At 50.7% G+C, this 25,195-nt stretch overlaps 2 protein-coding genes across 4 annotated transcripts in view; both read left to right on the top strand.

Moving 5' to 3' along the window:
* GOLGA2 (golgin A2) overlaps nucleotides 1-25,195 on the top strand; it is a 434,268-nt gene that overhangs the window by 362,851 nt on the left and 46,222 nt on the right. The gene's annotated exons all lie outside the window — the stretch shown is intronic.
* Nucleotides 81-13,489, top strand: TRUB2 (TruB pseudouridine synthase family member 2). Of its 3 annotated transcripts, none has more exons than XM_050760211.1 (8): nucleotides 81-159; nucleotides 904-1,035; nucleotides 4,891-4,965; nucleotides 6,477-6,538; nucleotides 8,535-8,616; nucleotides 11,034-11,106; nucleotides 11,603-11,739; nucleotides 12,726-13,489. In XM_050760211.1, the coding sequence occupies exons 2-8, from the start codon at nucleotides 963-965 to the stop codon at nucleotides 13,049-13,051; spliced, it is 828 nt and encodes a 275-aa protein (XP_050616168.1). In that variant the 5' UTR covers nucleotides 81-159; nucleotides 904-962; the 3' UTR covers nucleotides 13,052-13,489. The 3 variants fall into 3 exon arrangements, with proteins under 3 accessions (XP_050616168.1, XP_050616166.1, XP_050616167.1); XM_050760209.1 differs by having other exon boundaries at nucleotides 155-341; XM_050760210.1 differs by lacking the exon at nucleotides 4,891-4,965 and having other exon boundaries at nucleotides 155-341.

Raw genomic sequence — 25,195 nt, forward strand, 5'->3', positions numbered from 1 at the left:
CGCCATTTCACCTCGCCCCGGAAAGTGTCTGCAAAGGAGACGTAACCACGGTCACTCTGAGGCTCAGCGCCGGGCCCTATTTACTTCTCCACAGCCGGTTTTCCCCGAAGACTATAAAATGCGAACCTCTTCCGGCTGTGGAACATGGCGGCGCCCACGGTAAGGACCACATTTGGGGGCGGGGCCTTGCGGCACTTCCGTCCAGGTCCAGTGGGTGCTGTGATATTCAAGCATGGGGTCCGCTGGCTTGTCGCGACTGCACGGGCTTTTCGCGGTCTATAAGCCCCCGGGGCTAAAATGGAAGCACCTGCGGGATACAGTGGAGCTACAACTTCTGAAGGGTCAGTGCCTCGAACCAGACCCACATTCCCGCTCTCGTTCTCTTGAAAGTCCATCTCCGTTTCTGGTCCTTCCCTCAAAACAAAATCACGTGACCTATTCGCCTGGGCAGAGCGCTTTCCCAAACGTTTGTTCTCTGTGCTTTCTTACTCCTCACTTTCCTCTGTTTTTCGAGGGGGAAAATGACTCAGTATTGTTCCTTGTCACACCGTTACTACGTTGTAGAGTCTATTTTAATCCGCCTGTTCCTTAACTACTGCTCTTCTGCCCTCTGCACCATGGGCTTCTGCTTTGTCTTCTACATCATACTTCCCTGTTGTCCGGGTGTTTGAACGGAACAAGATATTCCTGGCCGGGCGTCGTCGTGCATGCCTGTAATCCCAACTACTCTGAAGGCTGAGGCAGGAGGATCGCTTAAGCCCAAGAGTTTGACATTACAGTGAGCCATTATGGTGCCACTGTACTCCAGCCTGGGCGACAGAACGAGATCCTGTCTCTTAAAAAATATTTTATATGTACATATATTTGTATGTATGTGTGTATATATTATCTCTGTGTGTACAGGTCTCAATGCCAGGAAGCCTCCCGCCCCTAAACAGCGTGTTCGCTTCTTGCTGGGCCCCATGGAAGGCAGCGAAGAGAAGGAGCTGACCCTCACAGCCACCAGTGTACCCTCTCTCGTCAACCATCCACTGGGTAAGGCAGATTTAAGCAGGATGCTGGGTGTCAGGAAATCCCTGAGCAGAGTCAGTGTCCCAGTGCTCAGACTCCTGTGCCAGGCCCTTGAAGGTCCACAGAGGAGTGAGGTATTAGACCAGGAATTGGCAGACTTCCTTGGAAAGGGCCAGATACTGAATGTTTTTGTTTTCAGGCCATGTGGTTTCTGTTGCAACTGCTCAACTCTGCCAATGTAGTGCAAAACAGCTATAGAGAGTATCTAGAGGAGTGAGCCTAGCTGTATTCCGGTAGAACTTTATGAACATTCATATTTTAATTTCAAGTAATTGTCACGTGTCACGAAGTACAGTTGTCCCTGAGTCCATGAGTCCACATCCCATGATCCAGCTTCAGATCAGCAATATTTGGGAGAAAAAAGAAACACAAAGTTCCAAAAAGCAAAACTTGAATTTGCTGTGTACCTAGTACGGTGTTGAATCCACTCAAAGTGATGCATAGGCATCATATTAGATATTGTAAGTAATCTAGCCGGGCGCAGTGACTCACGCCTGTAATCCCAGCACTTTAGGAGCCTGAGGCGGGTAGATCACAAGGTCAAGAGATAGAGACCATCCTGGCCAACATGATGAAACCCTGTCTCTACTAAAAATACAAAAATTAGCTGGGGGCGGTGGCTCACGCCTGTAATCCCAGCACTTTGGGAGGCTGAGGCGGGCGGATCACGAGGTCAGGAGATTGAGACCATCCTGGCTAACATGGTGAAACCCTGTCTCTACTAAAAATACAAAAAATTAGCCAAGCGTGGCAGCAGGCGCCTGTAGTCCCAGCTACTTGGGAGGCTGAGGCAGGAGAATGGCGTGAACCTGGGAGGCAGAGCTTGCAGTGAGCCGAGATCACGCCACTGCACTCCGGCCTGGGCGACTGAGTGAGACTCCGTCTCACTCAAAAAAAGAAAAAATACGAAAATTAGCCAGGCGTGGTGGTGGGCGCATGTAGTCCCAGCTACTCGGGAGGCTGAGGCAGGAGAATCACTTGAACCTGGGAGGCAGAGGTTGCAGTGAGCCGAGATTGCGCCACTGCAAGCCAGCCTGGCAACAGAGCGAGACTCCACCTCAAAAAAAAAAAAAAGTAATCTAGAGATGATTTAAAATATGTGGGAGGGCCAGGCCCAGTGGCTCATGCGTGTAATCCCAGCACTTTGGGAAGCTGAGGTGGTGGATTATTTGAGCCTAGGAGTTTAAGATCAGCCTGGGCAACATGGGGAAACCCTACTTCTACCAAAGAATACAAAAATTAGCCAGGCATGGGTGGTGCGTGCATGTAATCCCAGCTACTCAAGAGGCTGAGGCAGGAGAATCTCTTGAATCCGGGAGGCGGAGGTTGTAGTGAGCCAAAATTGCACCACTGTACTCCAGTCTGGGTGACAGAGTGAGACTCTGTATCAAAAAAAAAAAAAAAAAAAAAGGGGGTGGCCAGGTGTGGTGGCTCACTCCTGTAATCCCTGCACTTTGGTAGGCTGAGGCGGGTGGATCACTTGAGGTCAGGAGTTTAAGACCTGCCTGGCCAACATGGCAAAGCCCTGTCTCTACTAAAAATTAGCTGGGCATGGTAGCACGCACTTGTAATCCCAGCTACTCAGGAGGCTGAGATACGAGGAGTCACTTGAACCTGGGAGGCGGTGGTTGTGGCGAGCCAAGATTGTGCCACTGCACTCCAGCCTGGGCAAAAGAGTGAGACTGCCTCAAAAAAAAAAAAAAAAAAAAAAAAAAAAAAAAAAAGTATATGGGACGACATACTTAGGTTATATGCAAATTCTATGCCATTTTATATCAGGGACTTGAACATCTACAAACTTTGGTATCTGCAAGGGATCCTGGAACCAATCCCCCTGGATACCGAGGGACAACTGTAGTGTTCTATTTATTTAGAGACAAGGTCTCACTCTATTACCCAGGCTGGAGTGCAGTGGTGAGATCTCAGCTCACTGAAACCTCTGCCTCCTGAGTTCAAGCGGTCTTCCCACCTAAGCCTCCCGAATAGCTGGGACTACAGGCACAGGCCACTATGCCTGGCTAATTTTTGTATTTTTTGTAGAGATGGGGTTTTCTCATGTTGCCCATGCTAGTATTGAACTCCCGGGCTCAAGTGATCTGCCTGCCTTGGCGTTATAAGCGTGAGCCCCTGCAACTGGTCTCTTGATTTATTTTGAACCGTTAAAAAATGGAAAAGCCATTCTTAACTCATAGGCCACAAAAAACAAACAAGCTGGGTGGGGTGACTCTTTCCTGTAATCCCAGCACTTTGGGAGGCTGAGGCGGTTGGATCACTTGAGGTCAGGAGTTCAAGACTAGCCTGGCCAACATGGTGAAACCCCGTCTCTACTAAAAATACAAAAAATTAGCCGGGCATGGAGGCGGGTGCCTGTAATCTTAGCTACTCGGGAGACTGAGGCATGAGAATTATGTGAATCTGGGAGATGGAGGTTGCAGTGAGTTGAGATCACGCCACTGTACTCCAGCCTGGGCGACAAAGTGAGACTCCGTCTCAAAACAAAACAAAACAAAACAAAAACCAAAAGAAAAACAGTCTTCAGGATTTGACTTGTGGACTGTAGTTTGCTGACCCTTTTTCTATTCTGGGACTCCAGGTGAGAAATGAGACCCTAGGTAGAAGTCCTAAGGTGGGGGTTTTGGGTTTCTGGGAAAGAATGATTTCCCAGAAAAATCATTCTGAGCCACCGTGCCCAGCCAAAAGAGTGATTTTTTTTTTTTTAAGACGGAGTCTCGCTTTGTCACCCAGGCTGGAGTATAGTGGCGATATCACAGCTCACTGCAAGCTCCACCTCCTGGGTTCACGCCTTTCTCCGGCCTCAGCCTCCTGAGTAGCTGGGACGACAGGCGCCCGCCACCACGCCTGGCTAATTTTTTGTATTTTTAGTAGAGATGGGGTTTCACCATGTTAGCCAGGATGGTCTCGATCTCCTGACCCCGTGATCCGCCCGTCTCAGCCTCCCAGAGTGCTGGGATTACAGGCGTGAGACACTGCCCCTGGCCAGGAGTGATTTTTTTAGTGAACAAAGTTGCCCAACAATGGAACTGGTTCTGGTAATGTGCCCCCGTCCCTATATGGGATTAAGGCATGTGTCAGGGAATCTAGAGGTTTTACTAGAAACCTCTAAAACGCCTTGGATTTGTGATATTCATTGACTCTATTATATGGTAACAATAAGAAGTATAATGTATTGAGTCGTCACTCCGTACTAGGCATTGTTTTAAGCTTCCCCCAAGTACAATCCACAGTCCTGTGAGATGGGTCCTATTTTCATTTCACAAGAGAGAAAACTGAGGCTCAGTGTTGACATTTAGTAACATAGCCTGGATTCAGTAGGCCCTTAACTACTCTGGATCCTTCCCCTAAATTCCTCTTAATCTATGGAAGTGTAAACACTTCTGGCTCATTCCTGCATTTATTCTTTCAGTAGTTCTTTCCTGAGCAGCTAGTGAGCTGACACACCCAGGTTCTGCCTTAAGGAGCTCACAGCCTCCATTTTCCTCCAGGGACTCTTCGTCAGTAGAGCTGGGCAGGGAAGCCCACACTCTGGACCTTCGGTGTTAGGCCGGTCTTCCTAGAGCCTCTCACTGGCAGACTGATGATAGGCAGAGTAAGAGGTATCTTGGGCTGCCCTTTGGATCCCAGGGCACTGAGGAGACCGTTCAGGGTCCCAGATTCCATGACAGGCAAGCCTGAGAGTCTAGCCTGATGCTAGTTTGGACTCCATGAGGCTGCATTCTGAGAACGAAGTCAACATGCAGCCCGAAGCCATCCTGGGGTGGCATTTAGTTGAGAAAATGGACCTCGTTTGTTTCTTTCCAGTATGTGGACCAGCATTCACCCATCTCAAGGTTGGCATGGGACATCGGCTGGATGTCCGGGCTTCTGGAGTACTTGGTAGGTGATGTGAGAAGCCTGGGGATACAGTGATAAGGCTTGAGAAAAGATCCCGGAGCTACCAGGAGCCCAGTCCACTTCTTACCTGGCACCCACGTCCCACCATTCCTCTCCTGCCCTGATTCTTGCCCCAAGGCTGATCAGCTGGGGAGTGGATAGGTGGACGGAGGTAATCACAGGTTAATATCACAGTCACCCACCTTTGTTCAGTGATTCCCACACATGATGTAGTTCGAGGCCCTTTATGCACATTTATTTACTACGACGACTTTATTAGGTAGATACTGTATGATTTTATGGAAGAACAAAGTAGGAGTTAGGTGACTTGTTCTGTGTTCCGTGGCCAGTGAATACCCCTGGTCTGGAGAGGGAAAACCATCATTGCATCATGGGGCAGCCAGGCGCGTGACTCTGGGCCCATTGGCCAGGGCCTGCATGTGGCTGGGGCTGGACACACAAAGCCCTAGTCATGAGCCATCTGTGTCCCCAGGGTCAGGTGGTGCCCACATCCTCCAGCCGCGACAGTCACAGTCCCCTTGTCTAGCTTCCTGAGACACAGGCAGGCAGACATGATCTCACGCCCCCTCTCCCTGTTCTGTCTCCCCACGAGTGAATGCAGGGTCATTCTCTCCCGCAGCCAGAGGGAGAAACAGACCGGGAGAAAGGCAGGAAGTGACCACAGTGGCCACTGTTTATTGGGCCCTTCCTCTGTGCTGACTGCACAGCACCCACAGGAATCAGTATTTTTTTTTCCCCGAGACAGAGTGTTGCTCTGTCTCCCAGCTGGAGTGCAATGGCGCGATCTCGGCTCACTGGAACCTCTGCCTCCTGGGTTCAAGCAATTCTTCTGCCTCAGCCTCCCGAGTAGGTGGAATTACAGGTGCCTGCCACCACATCTGGCTATTTTTTTTTGAGACGGAGTCTCACTCTTGTTGCCCAAGCTGGAGTGCAGTGGCATGATCTTGGCACCACACCTGGCTAATTTTGTATTTTTAGTAGAGATGGGGTTTCACCATGTTGGCCAGGCTGGTCTTGAACTCCTGACCTCAGGTGATCCGCCTGCCTCAGCCTCCCAAAGTTCTGGGATTATAGGCGTGAGCCACTGCGCCTGGCCTTCAGGCAGTATTTTTACCCCCATTTTGCTGATGGGGAACTTGACGCTCAAAGAGGCTACAGGTTATGCTTAGAGCTGCCCCTGATTTGAGTGCAGGTTTGTGTGACTAGGCCAGGGATCTCTTCCTTTGAGGTGTCAGAGTCCCCTGGGGAGCTTGGCAAGGATCCTAGGCCCCCTCCAACCATGAGTCAGATTCAGTGCATATGGGTAAGCCCTAGCAATCTGCATGTGATGCATACCCAGAGGGGCGTATTTGCCCCCTATAGATCTTCTTGCCTTCCTGCTGCCTTTGGCAGCATCAGAAAAGGGAGTATTCTGATGGTGGGGGTAGGGGCGGGAATATTTAGGGGAATGGGAAGGGGGTCCCAGGTGTGAGATGAGGCTGGCTGCTTTTCAGTGCTCGGCGTGGGACATGGATGCAGGCTCCTCACCGATATGTACAATGCTCATCTCACCAAGGTACGAGGGTCTGGGGACAGCCTATTTCTCTCTTGGTCCTTTCCTGGGGGTCACCAGCAGGATTCTGAAGCTTAGAGGATTCCTTCGGGGAGCACCCCAGCCATCAGCAAGCATTTTTTTAATGATCGTATGCTGCACAGGGGCGGTAATGATGATAATAACTACTGGCGTTAGTGTATGCCAGCCACTCTGTGCCGAGCACTGTATGTGGATTCCCTTAGGGAAGCCTCACAGCCTCCCTGTAAAGTGGAATCTGTTGTTAGCCCCATTTCACAGATGAGAGAACTGAGGCTCAGAGAGGAGATGTCACTTACCCAGGTCACGTAGTTGTTAGGGCTTTAAGAGCTGGCATTTGAACCTAGGTCTCTCCAACACCAGAGCTTGATCATGATGCCATTCCATATTCTGTCCCAAGACTGAGAGGTAGATGTCAGCATCCTGCCCACAAGGGGCTTACCATCCAGAGGTAGGGTTGGGGCTATGGAGCCTGATGCCACAAAGTATGTGCGTAGGTGCCACGTTATGGGGCCCACGTTTTTAGTGGTTAAGAGCACAAATTCTGGAGCCAAATGACTTCAGTTCGAACCCCAGCTTCTACCACTCTGACAGCTGTGTGTCCTTGGGTGGATTACCTAATTAATATCTGTGTTTCTCAGTTTCCTCATCTGTAAAATGGGAATGGGGGCCAGGTGTGGTGGCTCATACCCGTAATCCCAGTACTTTGGGAGGCTGAGGCAGGAGGATTGCTTGAGCCCAGGAATTTGAGGCCGTTCTGGGCAACATAGCAAGACTCCATCTCTATTTAAAAAATTGTTTTAGGCTGGGTGCAGTGGCTCAAGCCTGTAATCCCAGCACTTTGGGAGGCCGAGGCGGGCGGATCACGAGGTAAGGAGATTGAGACCATACTGGCTAACACGGTGAAACCCCGTCTCTACTAAAAAATACAAATAACTAGCCGGGCGTGGTGGCGGGCGCCTGTAGTCCCAGCTACTGGGGAGGCTGAGGCAGGAGAATGGCATAAACCTGGGAGGCGGAGCTTGCAGTGAGCTGAGATCCGGCCACTGCACTCCAGCCTGGGCAACAGAGCAAGACTCTGCCTCAAAAAAAAAAAAAAAAATTTTTTTTTAAATTGTGGCCTGGGCTCAGTGGCTGCTGCCACTTTGGGAGGCTGAGGTGGGTGGATCACTTGAGGCCAGGAGTTCAAGACCAGCCTGGACAACATGGTGAAAACCTGTCTCTACTAAAAATACAAAAAAATTAGGCTGGTGGTGTGTGCCTATCCTCCCAGCTACTCAGTGATCCACGTGCCTCTGTCTCCCAAAGTACTGGGATTATAGGTGCCTCTGTCTCCCAAAGTACTGGGATTATAGGTGTGAGCCACTGTACCCAGCCAATCATTCCTTATCTGTGGCAGATGGGGTTAGCTGCACAGATTCAGAGGAGGGGGAGTTTTTAGAAGCCGGGATGAGGAAGGGCCTGATCTGGGCCATGAAACCTTATTCTATTTAGAGGCGTGGAGAGAATCTGACAGGACATGCTAGAAGGGACTCGGGGTGATAAATTGCCAAGTTAGGTTGGAGAGGAGAGACATGGAGGCCTGGGGTGGCCACAGGGTAGCTGTCAGCGGTCAGCACCTTTGGAGGCTGCCAGTGCTGGTTGTCATGGAAACCAGCCAGCAATCTTGTAGGAAGCCTGCTGACTGGGAGCCAGGTACCATGTCCCGCTGGCTGAATCGGGGCAGCAGCACTGTGAGACTGGCCCTGTTACTGTCCCCAGGTGACGGGAGAGCTTGACTACAAAGAGAGGAAGAGCTGCTGAAGGCCACATGACAGAGCTGGTGCCCTTCTTCATGGGGCTGTGGAGCAACTGGGTGGGGGCTGGGCGCATGAGTTCCCTGAGGGAGACCTGGGGACTCCCCACCTCCAGCCTCTGGGGCAGGGGCTACTAGGGCTTAGAGTGGGGTCACTGATGGATCTTTTCCTCCCTGTCCTTGAAGGATTACACAGTGCGTGGCCTCCTTGGCAAAGCTACAGATGACTTCTGTGAGGATGGGAGGCTGGTAGAGAAGACAACCTATGGTGAGAACCAGAAGTGGCTGCTGCTGCCTCCCTCCGTGTTTGCTTTCCCCGAGTCCTCTCCCTGCCCTAGGCCACACAGGCCCCTTCTCAGTTCCACTCCACACACCAGGCTTGGGCTGAGGCTTTGGCCATGGGATCTGTCCACCAGGAGCACCCTCTACTCCCCTGCTTGCCTGGCTGAAATGTAACATCACTTCCAAAGACCCTCGTTTCTCTCCATCCGTATTGTCAGTCTTTTACCTTTTCCTTTTTTTTTTTTTTTTTTTTTTTTTGAGACAAAGTCTTGCTTTGTCACCCAGGCTGGAGTTCAGTGGCACAGTCTTGGCTTGCTGCAGGCTCTGCCTTCCAGGTTCACGCCATTCTCCTGCCTCAGTCTCCTGAGTAGCTGGGACTACAGGTGCCTGCCACCATGCCCAGCTTTTTTTTTTTTTTTTTTTTTTTTGTATTTTTAGTAGAGACGGGGTTTCATTGTGTTAGCCAGGATGGTCTCAATCACCTGACTTCGTGGTCCACCTGCCTCGGCCTCCCAAAGTGCTGGGGTTACAGGCGTGAGCCACCGCACCCGGTCTTTCCTTTTCTTTTTTTTTTTTTTTTTTTTTTTTTTTTTTGAGACGATGTCTTGCTCTGTCGCCCAGGCTGGAGTGCAGTGGCGCGATCTCGGCTCACTGCAATCTCCACCTCCCAGGTTCAAGCAATTCTCCTGCCTCAGCCTTCAGAGTAGCTGACATTACAGGCACACACCGCCACACCCAGCTAATTTTTTGTATTTTTAGTAGAAATGGGGTTTCACCCTGTTGGACAGTCTGGTCTGGAACTCCTGACCTCAGGTAGTCTGCCCGCCTCGGCCTCCCAAAGTGCTGGGATTACAAGTGTGAGTCACCGTGCCTGGCTACTGTTCTAAATTTTAAAAAGAGGCTGGGCACAGTGGCTCATGCCTATAATCCCAGCACTTTGGGAGGCCAAAGTGGGTGGATTACAAGGTCAGGAGTTTGAGACCAGCCTGGCCGATATAGTAAAACCCTGTCTCTAGTAAAAATGCAAAAATTAGCTGGGCGTGGTGGCAGGCCCCTGTAGTCACAGCTACTCAGGAGGCTGAGGTAGGAGAATTGCTTGAACCTGGGAGGCGGAGGTTGCAGTGAGCCGAGATCACACCACTGCACTCCAGCCTGGCAACAGAGCGAGACTCTGTCTCAAAAATAATAATTATAATAAATAATACAAAAAATTAACGGCATGGTAGTGCATGCCTATAATCCTAGCTACTTGGGAGGCTGAGGCAGGAGAATCACTTGAACCCAGAAGGTGAAGGTTGCAGTTTGCCGAGATCTTACCACTGCACCCCAGCCTGGGCAACAGGGCGAGATTCCATCTCAAAAAAAAAGGCCAGTTCGGCGGCTCACGCCTGTAATCCCAGCACTTTGGGAGGCCAAGGCAGGCGGATTGCCTGATGTCAGGAGTTCGAGACCAGCCTAGCCAACATGGTGAAACCCGTCTCTACTAAAAATACAAAAGCTATCTGGGTGTGGTGGCGTGTACCTGAAATCCCAGCTGTTCGGGAGGCTGAGGCAGGAGAATTGCTTGAATCGAGGAGGCAGAGCGTACAGTGAGCTGAGATTGTGCCATTGCACTCCAGCCTGGGCAACAGAACAAGACTCTGTCTCAAAAAAAGAAAAGGCTGGGTACGGTGGCTCACACCTGTAATCCCAGCACTTTGGAATGCCGAGGCAGGCAGATTACAAGGTCAGGAGATTGAGACCATCTGGCCAACATGGTGAAACTCCATCTCTACTAAAAATACAAAAAAAAAAAAAAAAATAGCTGAGCATGGTGGCGTGTACCTGTAGTCCCTGCTACTCGGGAGGCTGAGGCAGGAGAATCGCTTGAACCCGGGAGGCAGAGGTTGCAGCGAGCCAAGATTGTGCCACTGCACTCCAGCCTGGGTGACAGAGCGAGACTCCGTAACCAAAACAAAACAAAACAGCAAAAGAACTTTTGAACACAAGGAAACGATGGATACTGGGGTGTACTTGAGGTAGGGCAGGGTAGACAGAGAGAGAGAAGCAGAAAAGGTAACTATTGGGTACTGGGCTTAATACCTGGGTGATGAAATAATCTATATAACAAACCTCCATGACACATGTTTACCTATGTAGCAAACCTTCACATGTACCCCCGAACCTAAAATAAAAGTTAAAAAGAGAATGCCCTTACAATGCTGAGTCATGTGTATCTTTCTGAGAAGAAGGTCCAGAGCTTTCATGAGAATCTCAAAGGACTCCCAACCACCCCACCATGGGGATCCCTCCAAAACGTCCTGTCTCCATGTTCCAGGGACGGGGCTGTCCTGGGGGGAAGGAGTTTGCTGTAACCAATCCTCAGCAGGTACCTGTGCACTGACAACCACCTGCCTTTTCCAGACCACGTGACCAGAGAGAAGCTGGACCGCATTCTGGCCATGATCCAAGGCTCCCATCAGAAGGCCCTGGTGATGTGAGTGGGGCCCTCAGTGAGGTACTGGGAGAGCAGTAAGTGCCCTTGGCTCCCATAGGCTCCCCCAAACCTAGGGCAGATTCCATGGATCTTGTTTTTAGAGTCCAGAACCAGACGGGAGCTGCTTGTTTCTTTCTTGGCATTAAGAAATGGTTCTGTGTGCCAGGTCTTGGGTTAGCCAATGGGAGGCCAGGAAGAGCAAGAGAACCCAGCTGTCCTGCTGAGATAATATGATTTAATGGCAAGGAAACCATCATCGGAGCACAGAGCCCAAGGGCAAGAGCAGCCAAGAAGTTAAGAACTTGGGCTCTGGAGCCAGCTTGCCTGGGTTTCCTGACTCTGCCAGGCACCTGGTGATGAAGACGGGCAGGAAAGGTGGCTGGAGGAGCCACGGTGGCAGGGCACACAAAGCAAATGAGGAACTTACAGAGAGGCACCTTTCATGTGGGGAAAAGGGTAGGTGGTCTACCCAGCTGCAGCCCCTCCTGATCTGCAGGTACTCCAACCTCGACCTGAAGACCCAGGAAGCCTATGAGATGGCTGTGAGAGGCCTGATCCGGCCCATGAACAAGTCCCCGATGCTGATAACCGGCATCCGATGCCTCCACTTTGCACCTCCGGAATTCCTCTTAGGTAGGTTGGCCAAGGAAGTTGGAGCAGTGAGATGGGGCCCCTGGGTTTTGGAGTCACTCAGGAATGCTCTTGCAGAGGTCACTGTTGTCTGGCTCAGCTGAGGCCAGCATATGCCGGCCCTGATCTCTGCAGGCCAAGGCATCAGGCGCCGACTTCCTTCCCAGCCCTGGCCTGGACTTGGCTGATGACAGAGCTAACAAAACAAAAGCTCTCCTATCTCTTGCCAAGTCACCCTTGGAAGCCAAACCTTACCAAGCAAAGGTTATATTTAGTGGTTCATTTCCAGAGCTGCCCATGTTTGAAGCTGTGAGGTCTCCATCAGACACCACTCTTACCTCTCCAGTCCCACCCAGCTCAGGCCCTTCTTATCTGTGTTCCTTTTGTCTCTCCCTGCCCCTGCAGAGAGAGCATAACATGTTGGTCATGTTAATGCCTGCTCCTCTGCTTGAGCACTGAATTCTCTGTTATTAAGCACTTTCTATAAATGATCTTTTTTACTCCTCATAACTGCCATTTTACAGATATGGAAACCGAGTCTTAGTAAAAGGCAGGTTGTAACCTGGGCAACATGGCGAGACCCTGTCTCTACAAAAAATAAGAAATTCGCCAGTTGTGATGGCTCAGAACTGTAGTCCTAGCTACTCCGGAGGCTGAGGCAGGAGGATCATGTGAGCCTAGGAGGTCGAGGCTGCGGTGATCTGTGATCACAGCACTGCACTCTAGCCTGGGTGATGGAATGAGACCCTGTTGCCAAAAAAAGGCAGATTCTGACTTATCAGGTCCCAGTGGGGCCTGAGGTTCTGCAAGTCTAACATTTCAGGTGGCACCCACAGGGCAGGTCCAGTGAATAGCACAACCTGGAATGCTAAGGGGTCTTGCTAAGGTTGTTACACACCTAGGAGGTATCCAAGGGGTGTGGGTGCACAACCACACGCTAGAGGCTGTGCTCTCACCACCATGTCTTTGTCATTGTGTATCCCTGGCAGAGGTGCAGTGCATGCATGAGACGCAGAAAGAGCTGCGAAAGTTGGTTCATGAAATCGGCCTGGAGCTAAAGACCACTGCTGTCTGCTCCCAAGTGCGGCGCACGCGCGACGGCTTCTTCACGCTCGACAGCGCCCTCCTGAGGACCCAGTGGGACCTGCACAATATCCAGGATGCTATCCGGGCTGCTGCCCCCCAGGTAGCTTCAGAGCTGGAGAAGAGCTTGGGCCCGCAGCTGGACACCAAGGAGCTCCCCAGTCGGGAATGGTCCTGGGAATCCCAGGGCCCGAGCTCTACCTTGGTGCCGGAGAGGGGTGCAGGGCACTGAACGCCCAGGCAGCTGCTGGGGCAGTGAATGGATAAATAGAAGAGCTGCTATGAGCTCGACCTGATAGCTGTGCAGAAAGTGAGAGCAGGAGCACCTTTTCTACGTGTGACACGAAACTCAAGCTGTAACAGAAAGATCAATGGACTTGACCCAACTGAAAAGGAAAAACTTCTGTATGGAGGAAAAGACAGTAAACAAATGACAGACTGATAGAAAGTACTGGCAGGCCAGGCGTGGTGGCGGGCACTTGTAATCCCAGCTACTCCCAAGGCGGAGGCAGGAGAATTGCTTGAGCCCAGGAGTTTTAAGGTTGTAGTGCGCTAGACGGTGCCTGTGAATAGCCACTGCACTCTAGTCTGGGGAACATATGAGATGCCCCCAAATCTCAAAAAAAAAAAAAATTCCCAATAAACTATGTGTCCATTAAAATTAAAAATTTTTTAAAAATTGTGTTTGCAGTGTCATTAACCAAGGACTAATATCCACAACATACAGAGAGCCCTTAGAAAGCAAGAAAACAGGCCGGGCGCGGTGGCTCAAGCCTGTAATCCCAGCACTTTGGGAGGCCGAGACGGGCGGATCACGAGGTCAGGAGATCGAGACCATCCTGGCTAACACGGTGAAACGCCGTCTCTACTAAAAATACAAAAAACTAGCCGGGCGAGGTGGCGGGCGCCTGTAGTCCCAGCTACTCGGGAGGCTGAGGCAGGAGAATGGCGTGAACCCGGGAGGCGGAGCTTGCAGTGAGCCGAGATCCAGCCACTGCACTCCAGCCTGGGCGACAGAGCGAGACTCAGTCTCAAAAAAAAAAAAAAAAAAAAAAAAAGCAAGAAAACAGCCCGGGCGCGGTGGCTCACGCCTGTAATCCCAGCACTTTGGGAGGCCAAGGCGGGCGGATCACGAGGTCAGGAGATCGAGACCATCCTAGCTAACACGGTGAAACCCCGTCTCTACTAAAAATACAAAAAATTAGCCGGGCGTGGTGGCGGGCACCTGTGGTCCTAGCTACTCGGGAGGCTGAGGCAGGAAAATAGCGTGAACCTAGGAGGCGGGGCTTGAAGTGAGCCGAGATCAAGCCACTGCACTCCAGCCCAGGCAACAAAGCGAGACTCCATCTCCAAAAAAAAAAAAAAAAAACAAGAAAACAATGACAAAATTAGGCAGATGATATGAAGCATATATCAGAAGAAATCCAAATGGCTAGTAAGCCAGAAATGACACTCAACCTCTTTAATACTGGAAGACATAGAAGAAAATGAGAAGATTTTTGTTATTTTTCTGTTGTTTTGAGACGGAGTCTCACTCTTGTTGCCCAGGCTGGAATGCAGTGGCACGATCTCAGCTCATTGTAGCCTCTGCCTCCCAGGTTCAAGTGATTTCTCCTGCCTCAGCCTCCCAAGTAGCTGGGATTACAGGCGCCCGCCACCACACCTGGCTAATTTTTTGTGTAGTAGAGATGGGGTTTCACCATGTTGGCCTGACTTGGCCTCCTAAAGTGCTGGGATTACAGGCAAGAGCCACTGTGCCTGGCCGGAACCTCAGTCTTTTTTTTTTTTTTTTTTTTTTTTGAGACGGAGTCTCTGCTGCGCGGGCTGGAGTGCAGTGGCCGGATCTCAGCTCACTGCAAGCTCCGCCTCACGGGTTCACGCCATTCTCCTGGCTCAGTCTCCCAAGTAGTTGGGACTACAGGCGCCCGCCACCTCGCCCGGCTAGTTTTTTGTATTTTTTTAGTAGAGACGGGGTTTCACCGTGTTAGCCAGGATGGTCTCGATCTCCTGACATCGTGATCCGCCCGTCTCGGCCTCCCAAAGTGCTGGGATTACAGGCTTGAGCCACCGCGCCCGGCCGGAACCTCAGTCTTTTTTCTTAAAGGTCTTCAGTTTTTTGGATGAGCTCCACCCACAATTGTCGTGGATAATCAGTGTGACTCAAAGTCCACCAATTGACTGATTGAAATGTTAATCGTTTTTTTGTTTTTGAGACAGAGTCACCCAGGCTGGAGTGCAGTGGCTCACTGCAACCTCCGCCTCCCAGGTTCACACCATTCTCCTGCCTCAGCCTCCCCAAGTAGCTGGGACTACAGGCACCCACCACCGTGCTCAGCTAATTTTTTTGTATTTTTAGTAGAGACGGGGTTGCACCGTGTTAGCCAGGATGGTGTTGATCTCCTGACCTCGTGATCTGCCCGGTTCATCCTCCCAAAGTACTGGGACTACAGGCGTAAGCCACCACACCTGGCCTGTTTTGTTTTGTTTAAGATGGAGTCTCACTCAGTCATCCAGGTTGGAGTGCAGTGGCGCAATCTCAGCTCACTGCAACCTCTGCCTCCCAGGTTCAAGAAATTCCCCTGCGTCAGCTTCTCTAGTAGCTGGGATTACAGGTGTGTACCACCATGCCTGGCTAATTTTTATATTTTTAGTAGAGACAGAGTTTCACCATGTTGGCCAGGCTGGTCTGAACTCCTGACCTCAGGTGATCCGCCCATCTCAGCCTCCCAAAGCGCTGGGATTACAAGCATGAGCCACCACACCTTGCTTGTTTTTGTTTTTTAGACAGGGTCTTGCTCTGTCACCCAGGCTGGAGTGCAGTGATGCAAACATGACTCACTGCAGCTTCATCCTCTCAGGCTCAGCCATCTTCTCACCTCAGCCTCCAGAATAGCTGGGACTACAGGCGTGCACACGGTGTCTGGCTTATTTTATTTTATATTTTATATTTTATACTTTTTTTTTTTTTTTTTTTTTGAGACGGAGTCTCGCTCTGTCGCCCGGGCTGGAGTGCAGTGGCCGGATCTCAGCTCACTGCAAGCTCCGCCTCCCGGGTTTATGCCATTCTCCTGCCTCAGCCTCCCGAGTAGCTGGGACTACAGGCGCCCGCCACCTCGCCAGGTTAGTTTTTTGTATTTTTTTTTTTTTAGTAGAGACGGGGTTTCACCGTGTTAGCCAGGATGGTCTCGATCTCCTGACCTCGTGATCCACCCGCCTCGGCCTCCCAGAGTGCTGGGATTACAGGCTTGAGCCACCGCGCCCGGCCTATATTTTATACTTTATATTTTATTTTATATTTTATGTTTTCTTTTACTTTATTTTTAAAATTTAATTTAATTTAATTTAATTTAATTTAATTTAATTTTTGAGACAGGGCCTTGCACTGTCACCCAGGCTGGAGTGCAGTGGTGTGATTTTGACTCATTGCAGCCTCGACCTCCTGGGTCAAGCGATTCTTCCTGCCTCAGTCTCTGGAGTTGCTGGGATTACAGGTGTGCACCACCAAGCCTGGATATTTTTTTTTTTTTTTTTTTGAGACGGAGTCTTGCTCTGTCACCGAGACTGGAGTGCAGTGGCCGGATCTCGGCTCACTGCAAGCTCCGCCTCCCGGGTTTACGCCATTCTCCTGCCTCAGCCTCCCGAGTAGCTGGGACTACAGGCACCCGCCACCTCGCCCGGCTATTTTTTTGTATTTTTTACTAGAGACGGGGTTTCACCGGGTTAGCCAGGATGGTCTCGATCTCCTGACCTCGTGATCCGCCCGTCTCGACCTCCCAAAGTGCTGGGATTACAGGCTTGAGCCACCGCGCCCGGCCAATTTTTGTATTTTTAGTAGAGACAGGGTTTCACCATGTTGGCCAGGCTGGTCTCGAACTCATGACCTCAGGTGATCTGCCCACCTCGGCCCCCCAAAGTACTGGGATTACAGGCATGAGCCACCGTGCCTGGCCTGTTTTTGTTTTTTTGACAGTATTGCTCTGTCACCCAGGCTGGAGTGCAGTGGTACAAACATGACTCTGCAGCTTCATCCTCTCAGGCTCAACCGTCTTCCCACCTCAGCCTCCAGAATAGCTGGGACTACAGGCGTGCACCACGATGCCGGGCTAAAATTTTTTTTCCAGCTAATTTTATTATTACTATTTTTTGAGACGGAGTCTTGCTCTGTCACCCAGGCTTTAGTGCAATGGCATGATCTTGGCTCACTGCAACCTCTGCCTCCCAGAGTCAAGTGATTCTCCTGCCTCAGCCTACCGAGTAGCTGGGATTATAGGCGTTCACCACCACGCCCAGCTAATTTTTGTGTATTTTTTTTTTTTTTTTTTTTTTTTTGAGATGGAGTCTCGCTCTGCCGCCCAGGCTGGAGTGCAGTGGCCAGATCTCAGCTCACTGCAAGCTCCGCCTCCCGGGTTCACGCCATTCTCCTGCCTCAGCCTCCCGAGTAGCTGGGACTACAGGCGCCGCCACCTCGCCCGGCTAGTTTTTTGTATTTTTAAAGTAGAGACGGGGTTTCACCGTGTCAGCCAGGATGGTCTCGATCTCCTGACCTCGTGATCCGCCCGTCTCGGCCTCCCAAAGTGCTGGGATTACAGGCTTGAGCCACCGCGCCCGGCCCAATTTTTGTATTTTTAATAGAGGTGGGATTTCACCATGTTGGACAGGCTGGTCTCGAACTCCTGACCTTAGGTGATCTGCCTGCTTCAGCCTCCCAAAGTGCTGGGATTACAGGCATGAGCCACCGCACCTGGCCCACCTGAGATCAGGAGTTCGAGACCAGCCTGGCCAACATAGTGAAACCCTGTCCCTACTAAAAATACAAAAATTAGCCAGCTATGGTGGCGCACTCCTGTAATCCCAGCTACTTGGGAGGCTGACGCACAAGAATCGCTGGAGCCCAGGAGGTGGAGGTTGCCATGAACTGAGATTGTGCCCCTGCACTCCAGTCTGGGCGAGAGAGTGAGACTCTGTCTCAGAAAAGAAAAAAAAAAGGCTGGGCACGGTGTCTCACGCCTGTAATCCCAGCACTTTGGGAGGTCAGGGTGGGTGGATCACGAGGTCAGGAGTTTAAGACCAGCCTGACCAACATGGTGAAACCCATCTCTACTAAAAATACAAAATTAGCTGGGCGTGGTGGCGGGTGCCTGTAGTCCCAGCCTCCCGGGAGATTGATGCAGGAGAATAGCTGGAACCCGGGAGGCGGTGCTTGCAGTGAGTGGAGATTGCGCCACTTCTCTCCAGCCTGGGTGACAGAGTGAGACCTCGTCTCAAAACAGCAACAACAACAACAAAAAAACCAGAACAAAATCGAGCAATATTTAGATAAGCAGAAAGCAGAATCCAACAAAACGGTGAGGAAAGCTGGGTGGGAGTGGAGGGTATCAGCAAAACTCAGTTCTTTGGAAAAATTAGGTAACTTGAACCTAGGACCAAATGGGCTGTCACACCACCCCATTTAGAGTCCTTATTGGCATAGAGATGACAAAAGTGGACTCTGTGATGGCCTATCATGATCTCAGGATAGCAGGATAGGGGGAACTCTGAGTCGTGGCCAAAATATTTGGTCAATGTACACAGCCTCAGACAGCTGGGAATACCACCCCAAATCACCTGGATAAGAAGATGTTTTCCTTATCCCGTGTCTTTAACTCTGAGAAGGGTGGAGTTGAACAATCAATGATTGTTAAAAATGTACCAAATGTGTAAGCGTCATGAGGTTTTTTTTTTTTTTTTTTTTTGAGACGGAGTCTCGCTCTGTCGCCCAGGCTGGAGTGCAGTGGCGCCATCTCGGCTCACTGCAAGCTCCGCCTCCCGGGTTCACGCCATTCTCCTGGCTCAGCCTCCCGAGTAGCTGGGACTACAGGCGCCCACAACTGCGCCCGGCTAATTTTTTGTATTTTTAGTAGAGACGGGGTTTCACCGTGGTCTCGATCTCCTGACCTTGTGATCCGCCCGCCTCGGCCTCCCAAAGTGCTGAGATTACAGGCGTGAGCCACCGCGCCCGGCCACGTCATGAGGTATTTAAGCTGAGTTTTAAAATTAAAATTCTGCTAGGTGTGGCAGCTCATGCTTGTATCCCAGCATTTTGGGATCCTCACACAGGAGGACTGCTTGAGCCCAGAAGTTTGAGACCAACCTGGACAACACAAGGAGACCCTGTCTCTACAAAAAAAAAAAAAAAAAAAAATTAGCCAGGCGTGTTGGTGTGTGCCTGTAGTCTCAGCTACTAGGGAGGCTGAGAAGGGAGGATCGCTTGAACCTAGCAAGTCAAGGCAGCAGTAAATGGAGATCTGTACTCCAGCCTGGGCAACAGAGCAAGACCCTATGTCAGAAAAAAAAAAAAAAGTCACCCAACAGGCTGAGCGCGGTGGCTCACGCCTGTAATCCCAGCACTTTGGGAGGCCAAAGCGGGTGGATCACTTGAGGTCAGGAGTTCAAGACCAGCCTGGCCAACATGGTGAAACCCTGTCTCTACCAAAAATACAAACATTAACTGGGCATGGTGACGCTTGTCTGTAGTCCCAGCTACTTTGGAGACTGAGGTGGGAGAACCATTTGAACCCAGGAGGTGGAGGTTGCAGTGAACCGAAATCAAACCACTGTACTCTAGCCTGGGTGACAGAGCGAGACCCTGTCTCAAAACAGACAAACAAACAAACAAAAACCCCACCAGCAACCTTGCTGACAAATCCACAGGCCCCCACGTCTGCCAGTTGCCTGCCTGGATGAACTGGGCACCTGGGGGAGGGGCGTGGCCCCCAGGCTACTCTTCTTGGCCTTCACAGCTGAAAGGCCTAGGTTGAGCCTCAGCTTACTGTGTTTACTGACTGGGTAATGTGACCTCTGTGAAGCTGGTCACCTATGTATAAAATGGGGATTAAAACGACACCCACGTGCTCATTCTCTTTCATCCCACCCACATGTGTTAATCGCATGCTCCTGTAGGCCAGCCACTGCTCTGGGTGCTAGGACTTGGTACTCAAGGACAGATGAGGCTCTTGGTCTCACAGAGATGATGATGTAAGGGGAGCAGGCAAGAAAATAATGGAGTGATGAGCACAGGGAGGAGATCTGGCTGGTCAGTGAAGCAGAGGCTGCGGACCTGATTTATTTAATATGTAAGTATGTATGTAAATTTTTTTTTTTTTTTTTTTTTTGAGGCTGAGTCTGACTTTGTCACCCAGGCTGGAGTGCAGTGGCGCGATCTTAGCTCACTGCAACCTCTGCCTCCCAGGCTCAAGTGATTCTCCCACCTCAGCCTCCCGAATAGCTGAGACTACAGGTGCACACCATGACACCTGGCTAATTAAGACCCTCAACTTTTTTTTTTTTTTTTTTTTTTTGGGAGGGGGGAAGGAGTCTCGCTCTGTCACCCAGACTGGAGTGCAGAGGCGCAATCTCGGCTCACTGCAAGCTCCGCCTCCTGGGTTCACGCCATTCTCCTGCCTCAGCCTCCCGAGTAGCTGGGGCTACAGGCGCCCGCCACCACACCCAGCTAATTTTTTGTATTTTTAGTAGAGACGGGGTTTCACCATGTTAGCCAGGGTGGTCTCGATCTCCTGACCTCGTGATCCTCCCGCCTCGGCCTCTCAAAGTGCTGGGATTACAGGCGTGAGCCACTGCGCCCAGCCGACCCTCAACTCTTAAAAAAAAAAAAAAACTAAAATGATAAATTTTACATTATGCACATTTTATCACACCCACATAAAAACCATAAAAACAAAACAAAAGCTCTTTCTTGACCTCATAACTCTTTACGATTACTGCATTCCTCTGCCTCCTTTAGAGCAAAACTCCTGGAAAGGTGGTCTCTAGTCACTGTCCCCAGTTCCTCTCTTCCCACGTTCCCCTGAATCCATGCTAATCAGACTTTCCCTCGCCAACACGTTCCTGAAATGACTCTTGTCAAGGTCAACAATGACCTACCTCCTGCTTGTTAAATCCAGCAGCTCCTTCTCAGCAGCATCTCACACAGCTGGTCACTGACTCCTCCCAAAAGACACTGCCTTCAGGAGGCTCCTCCTGGTCTCCCCATCTCCCTCCCTGGTTCCTTCTCAGTCTCCTTTGTGGGGCTCCTCCTCTCCTGAGCTCTTCTCTGGCCCTGGCTCTTCCTCTGCCCACACCCAGTCCCTTGGTGACATCAACTCGATATTGCCATGGTTTTTCTTATTGTTTTGATATAGAGTCTCACTCTGTTGCCCAGTCTCGCTCTGTTGTGCAGTGGTGTGTTCTCAGCTCACTGCAACCTCCACCTCCCAGGTTGAAGCGATTATCATGCCTCAGCCACCCGAGGAGCTGGGACCACAGGTGCGAGCCACCATGCCTGTCTAATTTTTGTATTTTTTGTAGAGACAGGGTTTTGCCATGTTGCCCAAGCTAGTCTCAAACTCCTTGACTCAAGTGATCTGCTCACCTCAGTCTCCCAAAGTATTGGGATTACACGTATGAGCCACTGCACCTGGCCACCATAGGTTTTTTTTTGTTGTTTTTTTTGTTTGTTTGAGACGGAGTCTCGCTCTGTCTCTCAGGCTGGAGTGCAGTGGCACGATCTCCACTCACTGCAAGCTCTGTCGCCTCCCGGGTTCACGCCATTCTCCTGCCTCAGCCTCCTGAGAAGCTGGGACTACAGGCGCCCGTCACCACGCCCGGCTAATATTTTTGTATTTTTAGTAGAGACGGGGTTTCACCGTGTTCGCCAGGATGGTCTCGATCTCCTGACCTTGTGATCCGCCCGCCTCAGCCTCCCAAAGTGCTGGGGTTACAGGCGTGAGCCACCACACCCGGCCCACCATGGTTTTTAATAGCATTGATGCATTCACTATACTGATGGTACCCATTTTTACACCTTCAGCCTGACTTCTCCCATGAACTCCATTCCAATGTTACTTTAACATTTCCACTTAGGAGCTGTGTTTGCATCTCATACTAAACACTTCTGAATCCTAACTCCTCATCTTCCCCCAAGACCGGCTCTTCCCAGGGACTTCCTCACTCCAGTGCATCACAGCTTCACCCTTCTAGTTGCTCAGGTCAAAATCCTAGCAAGGTTCCCTTTCCTCAGACCCCGTATTTATTTGTTTATTTTTTGAGACTGAGTATCACTCTGTCGCCCCGGCTGGAGTGCAGTGGCATGATCTTGGCTCACTGCAGCCTCTGCCTCCCAGGTTCAAGTAATTCTCCTGTGTCAGCCTCCCGAGTAGCTGGGACCACAGGTGCATGCTACCGTGCCTGGCTAATTTTTGTATTTTTAGTAGAGATGGGGTTTCACCATGTTGGGCCAGGCTGGTCTCGAACTCCTGACCTTGTGAACTGCCCACCTCTGTCTCCCAAAGTGCTGGGAGTATAGGTGTAAACCGCTGTGCATACCCCCTTTTTTTTTTTTTTTTTTTTTTGAGACAGAATGTCACTCCATCGCCAAGGCTGGAGTACAGTGGTGCAATCTCAGCTCACTGTAAAACCTCCACCTCCCAGTTCAAGCAATTCTGGCTCAGCCTCCCAAGTAGCTGGGACTACAAGCATTCACCACCATGCCCAGCTAATTTTTGTATTTTTAGTAGAGACAGGGTTTCACCATGTTGGCCAGGCTGGTCTCGAACTCCTGACCTCAAGTGATGCACCTTGGCCTCCCAAAGTGCTGAGATAACAGGTGTGAACCACTGCACCTGGCCCATACCCCATTTTATTTTTATTTTTATTTTTTTGAGACGGAGTCTTGCTTTGTCACCTAGGCTGGGCGCCCAATGGCGCGATCTTGGCTCACTGCAACCTCCACTCCTGGGTTCAAGTGATTCTCCCACCTCAATCTCCCAAGTAGCTGGGATTACAGGAGTGAGCCACCGCGCCTGGCTATACCCCATTATTAAATCATCAGGCCCTGACTTCAAAATACGAGTGTTTCCAGAATCTGACCACTTCTCACCATTCACCTGCTGCTCTTGGTCTTCTTCCACTCAGTGGACAGAAGTCTCCTCTAAAAGTGCAATTGGGCCATACGCGGTGGCTCATGCCTGTAATCCCAGCACTTTGGGAGGCCGAGGCGGGAGGATTATCTGAGGTTGGGAGTTCGAGACCAGCCTGACCAACGTGGAGAAACCCTGTCTCTACTAGAAATACAAAATTAGGGCCGGGCGCAGTGGCTCAAGCCTGTAATCCCAGCACTTTGGGAGGCCGAGACGGGCGGATCACGAGGTCAGGAGATCGAGACCATCCTGGCTAACACAGTGAAACCCCGTCTCTACTAAAAAAATACAAAAAGCTAGCCGGGCGAGGTGGCGGGCGCCTGTAGTCCCAGCTACTTGGGAGGCTGAGGCAGGAGAATGGCATAAACCTGGGAGGTGGAGCTTGCAGTGAGTTGAGATCCGGCCCCTGCACTCCAGGCTGGGCAACAGAGCTAGACTCCGTCTCGAAAAAAAAAAAAAATACAAAATTAGCTGGGTGTGGTGGCGCATGCCTGTAATCCCAGCTACTTAAGAGGCTGAGGCAGGAAAATAGCTTGAACTCAGGAGGCAGGGGTTGCGGTGAGCCGAGATCGCGCCATTGCACTCCAGCCTGGGCAACAAGAGCGAAACTCCGTCTCAAAGGAAAAAAAAAAAAAGTGCAATTGGATCTTATCACATTTGTGCCCTTCCCATCTCACTTAGAATAGAAACCCAAGGCCGGGTGCCTTTAATCCCAGCACTTCGGGAGGCTGAGGCAGGAGGATTGCTTGAGGACAGAAGTTGGATACCAGCCTAGGCAACAAAGTAAGAACCATTTCTACAAAAAATAAAAAATTAGCCAGGTGTGGTGGCACACACCTGTAGTCCTTAGCTGTTTGGGGGACTGAAGTGTGAGGAAAGTTTGACCCCAGGAAGTTGATGCTACAGTGAGCAGTGATCTCGCCACTGTACTCCAGCCTGGGCAACAGAGTGAGACCCTGTCATCTCTAAATAAATACATACATAAATAAACAGAAGCCCAAGTCCTTAAGCGGCCTGAAACCCTCATGATCTGCACCCCCTACTCCACTCCCTCTTAACTTCTCTGCTCTCCCCATTGATGCCCTTGCTGAGTCCACATAGCCTTCTCTTTTTTTTTTTTTTTTGAGACAGAGTCTCACTCCCGTCGCCCAGGCTGTAGTGCAGTGGCACGATCTCAGCTCATTGCAATCACTGCCTCCCAGGTTCAAGTGATTATCATGCCTCAGCCTCCCAAGTAGCTGGGATTATAGGCATGCCACCACGCCCAGCTAATTTTTCTATTTTTAGTAGAGACAGGGTTTCACCATGTTGGCCAGGCTGGTCTTGAACTCCTGACCTTGTGATCTGCATGCCTCGGCCTCCCAAAGTGCTGGGATTACAGGCATGAGCCACCGGGCCCAGCCCTAGCTTCTTTTTTCTTTCCCTTTTTTTTTTTTTTTTTTTTTTTGAGACTTGCTCTGTCACCCAGGCTGGCTTGCAGTGACATGATCTCAGCTCACTGCAACATCCGCCTTGGGTTCAAGCGATTCTCCTGCCTCAGTCTCCCAAGTAGCTGGGATTACAGACGTCCCACCACCATGCCCAGCTAAATTTTGTATTTTTAGTATAGACGGGGTTTCACCATGTTGGCCAGGCTGGTCTGGAACTCTTGACCTCAGGTGATCTAGTTGCCTAGGCCTCCCAAAGTGCTGGGATTACAGGCGTGAGCCACCATGCTCAGCCTCTTTTTTCTTTTAATTTGTTGATAGAGATGAGGTCTTGATATGTTGCCCAGGCTGATATCAAACTCCTAGGCTCAAGCAATCCTCCTGCCTCGGCCTCCTGAGTAGCTGGGATTATAGGCGCACTCCACTGTGCCCGGCCCATGTTGGCTTCTTCACTGTTCCCGATCACACCTGCCCCAGGACCTTTTCCACTTGCTGTTCCCCTGCCTAGAACACTCTTCTCCCAGGGGGCTTCCCCCAGGGAGCCACGGCTCCCTCTCTCACCTCCAACAAGTCTCCACTGCACTGATGTCTCACTTTATTTAAAACTGCCCCAGAGGCCATGCAGTGCCTCATGCCTGTAATCCTAGCTACTTGGGAGGCTGAGGCAGGCAGATCACTTGAACCCGGGAGGCAGAGGTTGCAGTGAGCCAAGATCATGTCACTACACTCCAATCTAGGTGACAGAAGGAGACTCTGTCTGAAAAAAAAAAAAAAAGAAAGAAAAGAAATGTTCCTGAATGCTCCGCTTCCTAGGCCCCGGACCTAAATTTGAATTCATTCAATATATATTTGGGAGAGGCAGGGAGACTCACATTTGGTGAGCTTCAGGTCTCATCCCTCTTTCCTGATTTATTTTTCTCTCTAGCCCTTATCACCATCTGAACAAATATTTATTTTTTATCTGGTTTATTATCTGTCTCCTTTCACCCTAGAATG

The sequence above is a fragment of the Macaca thibetana genome, chromosome 15 (assembly GCF_024542745.1).
Source record: "Macaca thibetana thibetana isolate TM-01 chromosome 15, ASM2454274v1, whole genome shotgun sequence".
Taxonomy (NCBI): domain Eukaryota; kingdom Metazoa; phylum Chordata; class Mammalia; order Primates; family Cercopithecidae; genus Macaca; species Macaca thibetana.

What these genes read in the sequence shown, in the direction of transcription:
- TRUB2 (XM_050760209.1), top strand. Translation starts at nt 233, where the DNA reads ATGGGGTCCGCTGGCTTGTCGCGACTGCACGGGCTTTTCGCGGTCTAT. An exon ending in ACAATGCTCATCTCACCAAG is followed by an intron (nt 6,539 to 8,534) that starts GTACGAGGGTCT and finishes CTGTCCTTGAAG; the next exon opens with GATTACACAGTGCGTGGCCT. An exon ending in GGTAGAGAAGACAACCTATG is followed by an intron (nt 8,617 to 11,033) that starts GTGAGAACCAGA and finishes TGCCTTTTCCAG; the next exon opens with ACCACGTGACCAGAGAGAAG.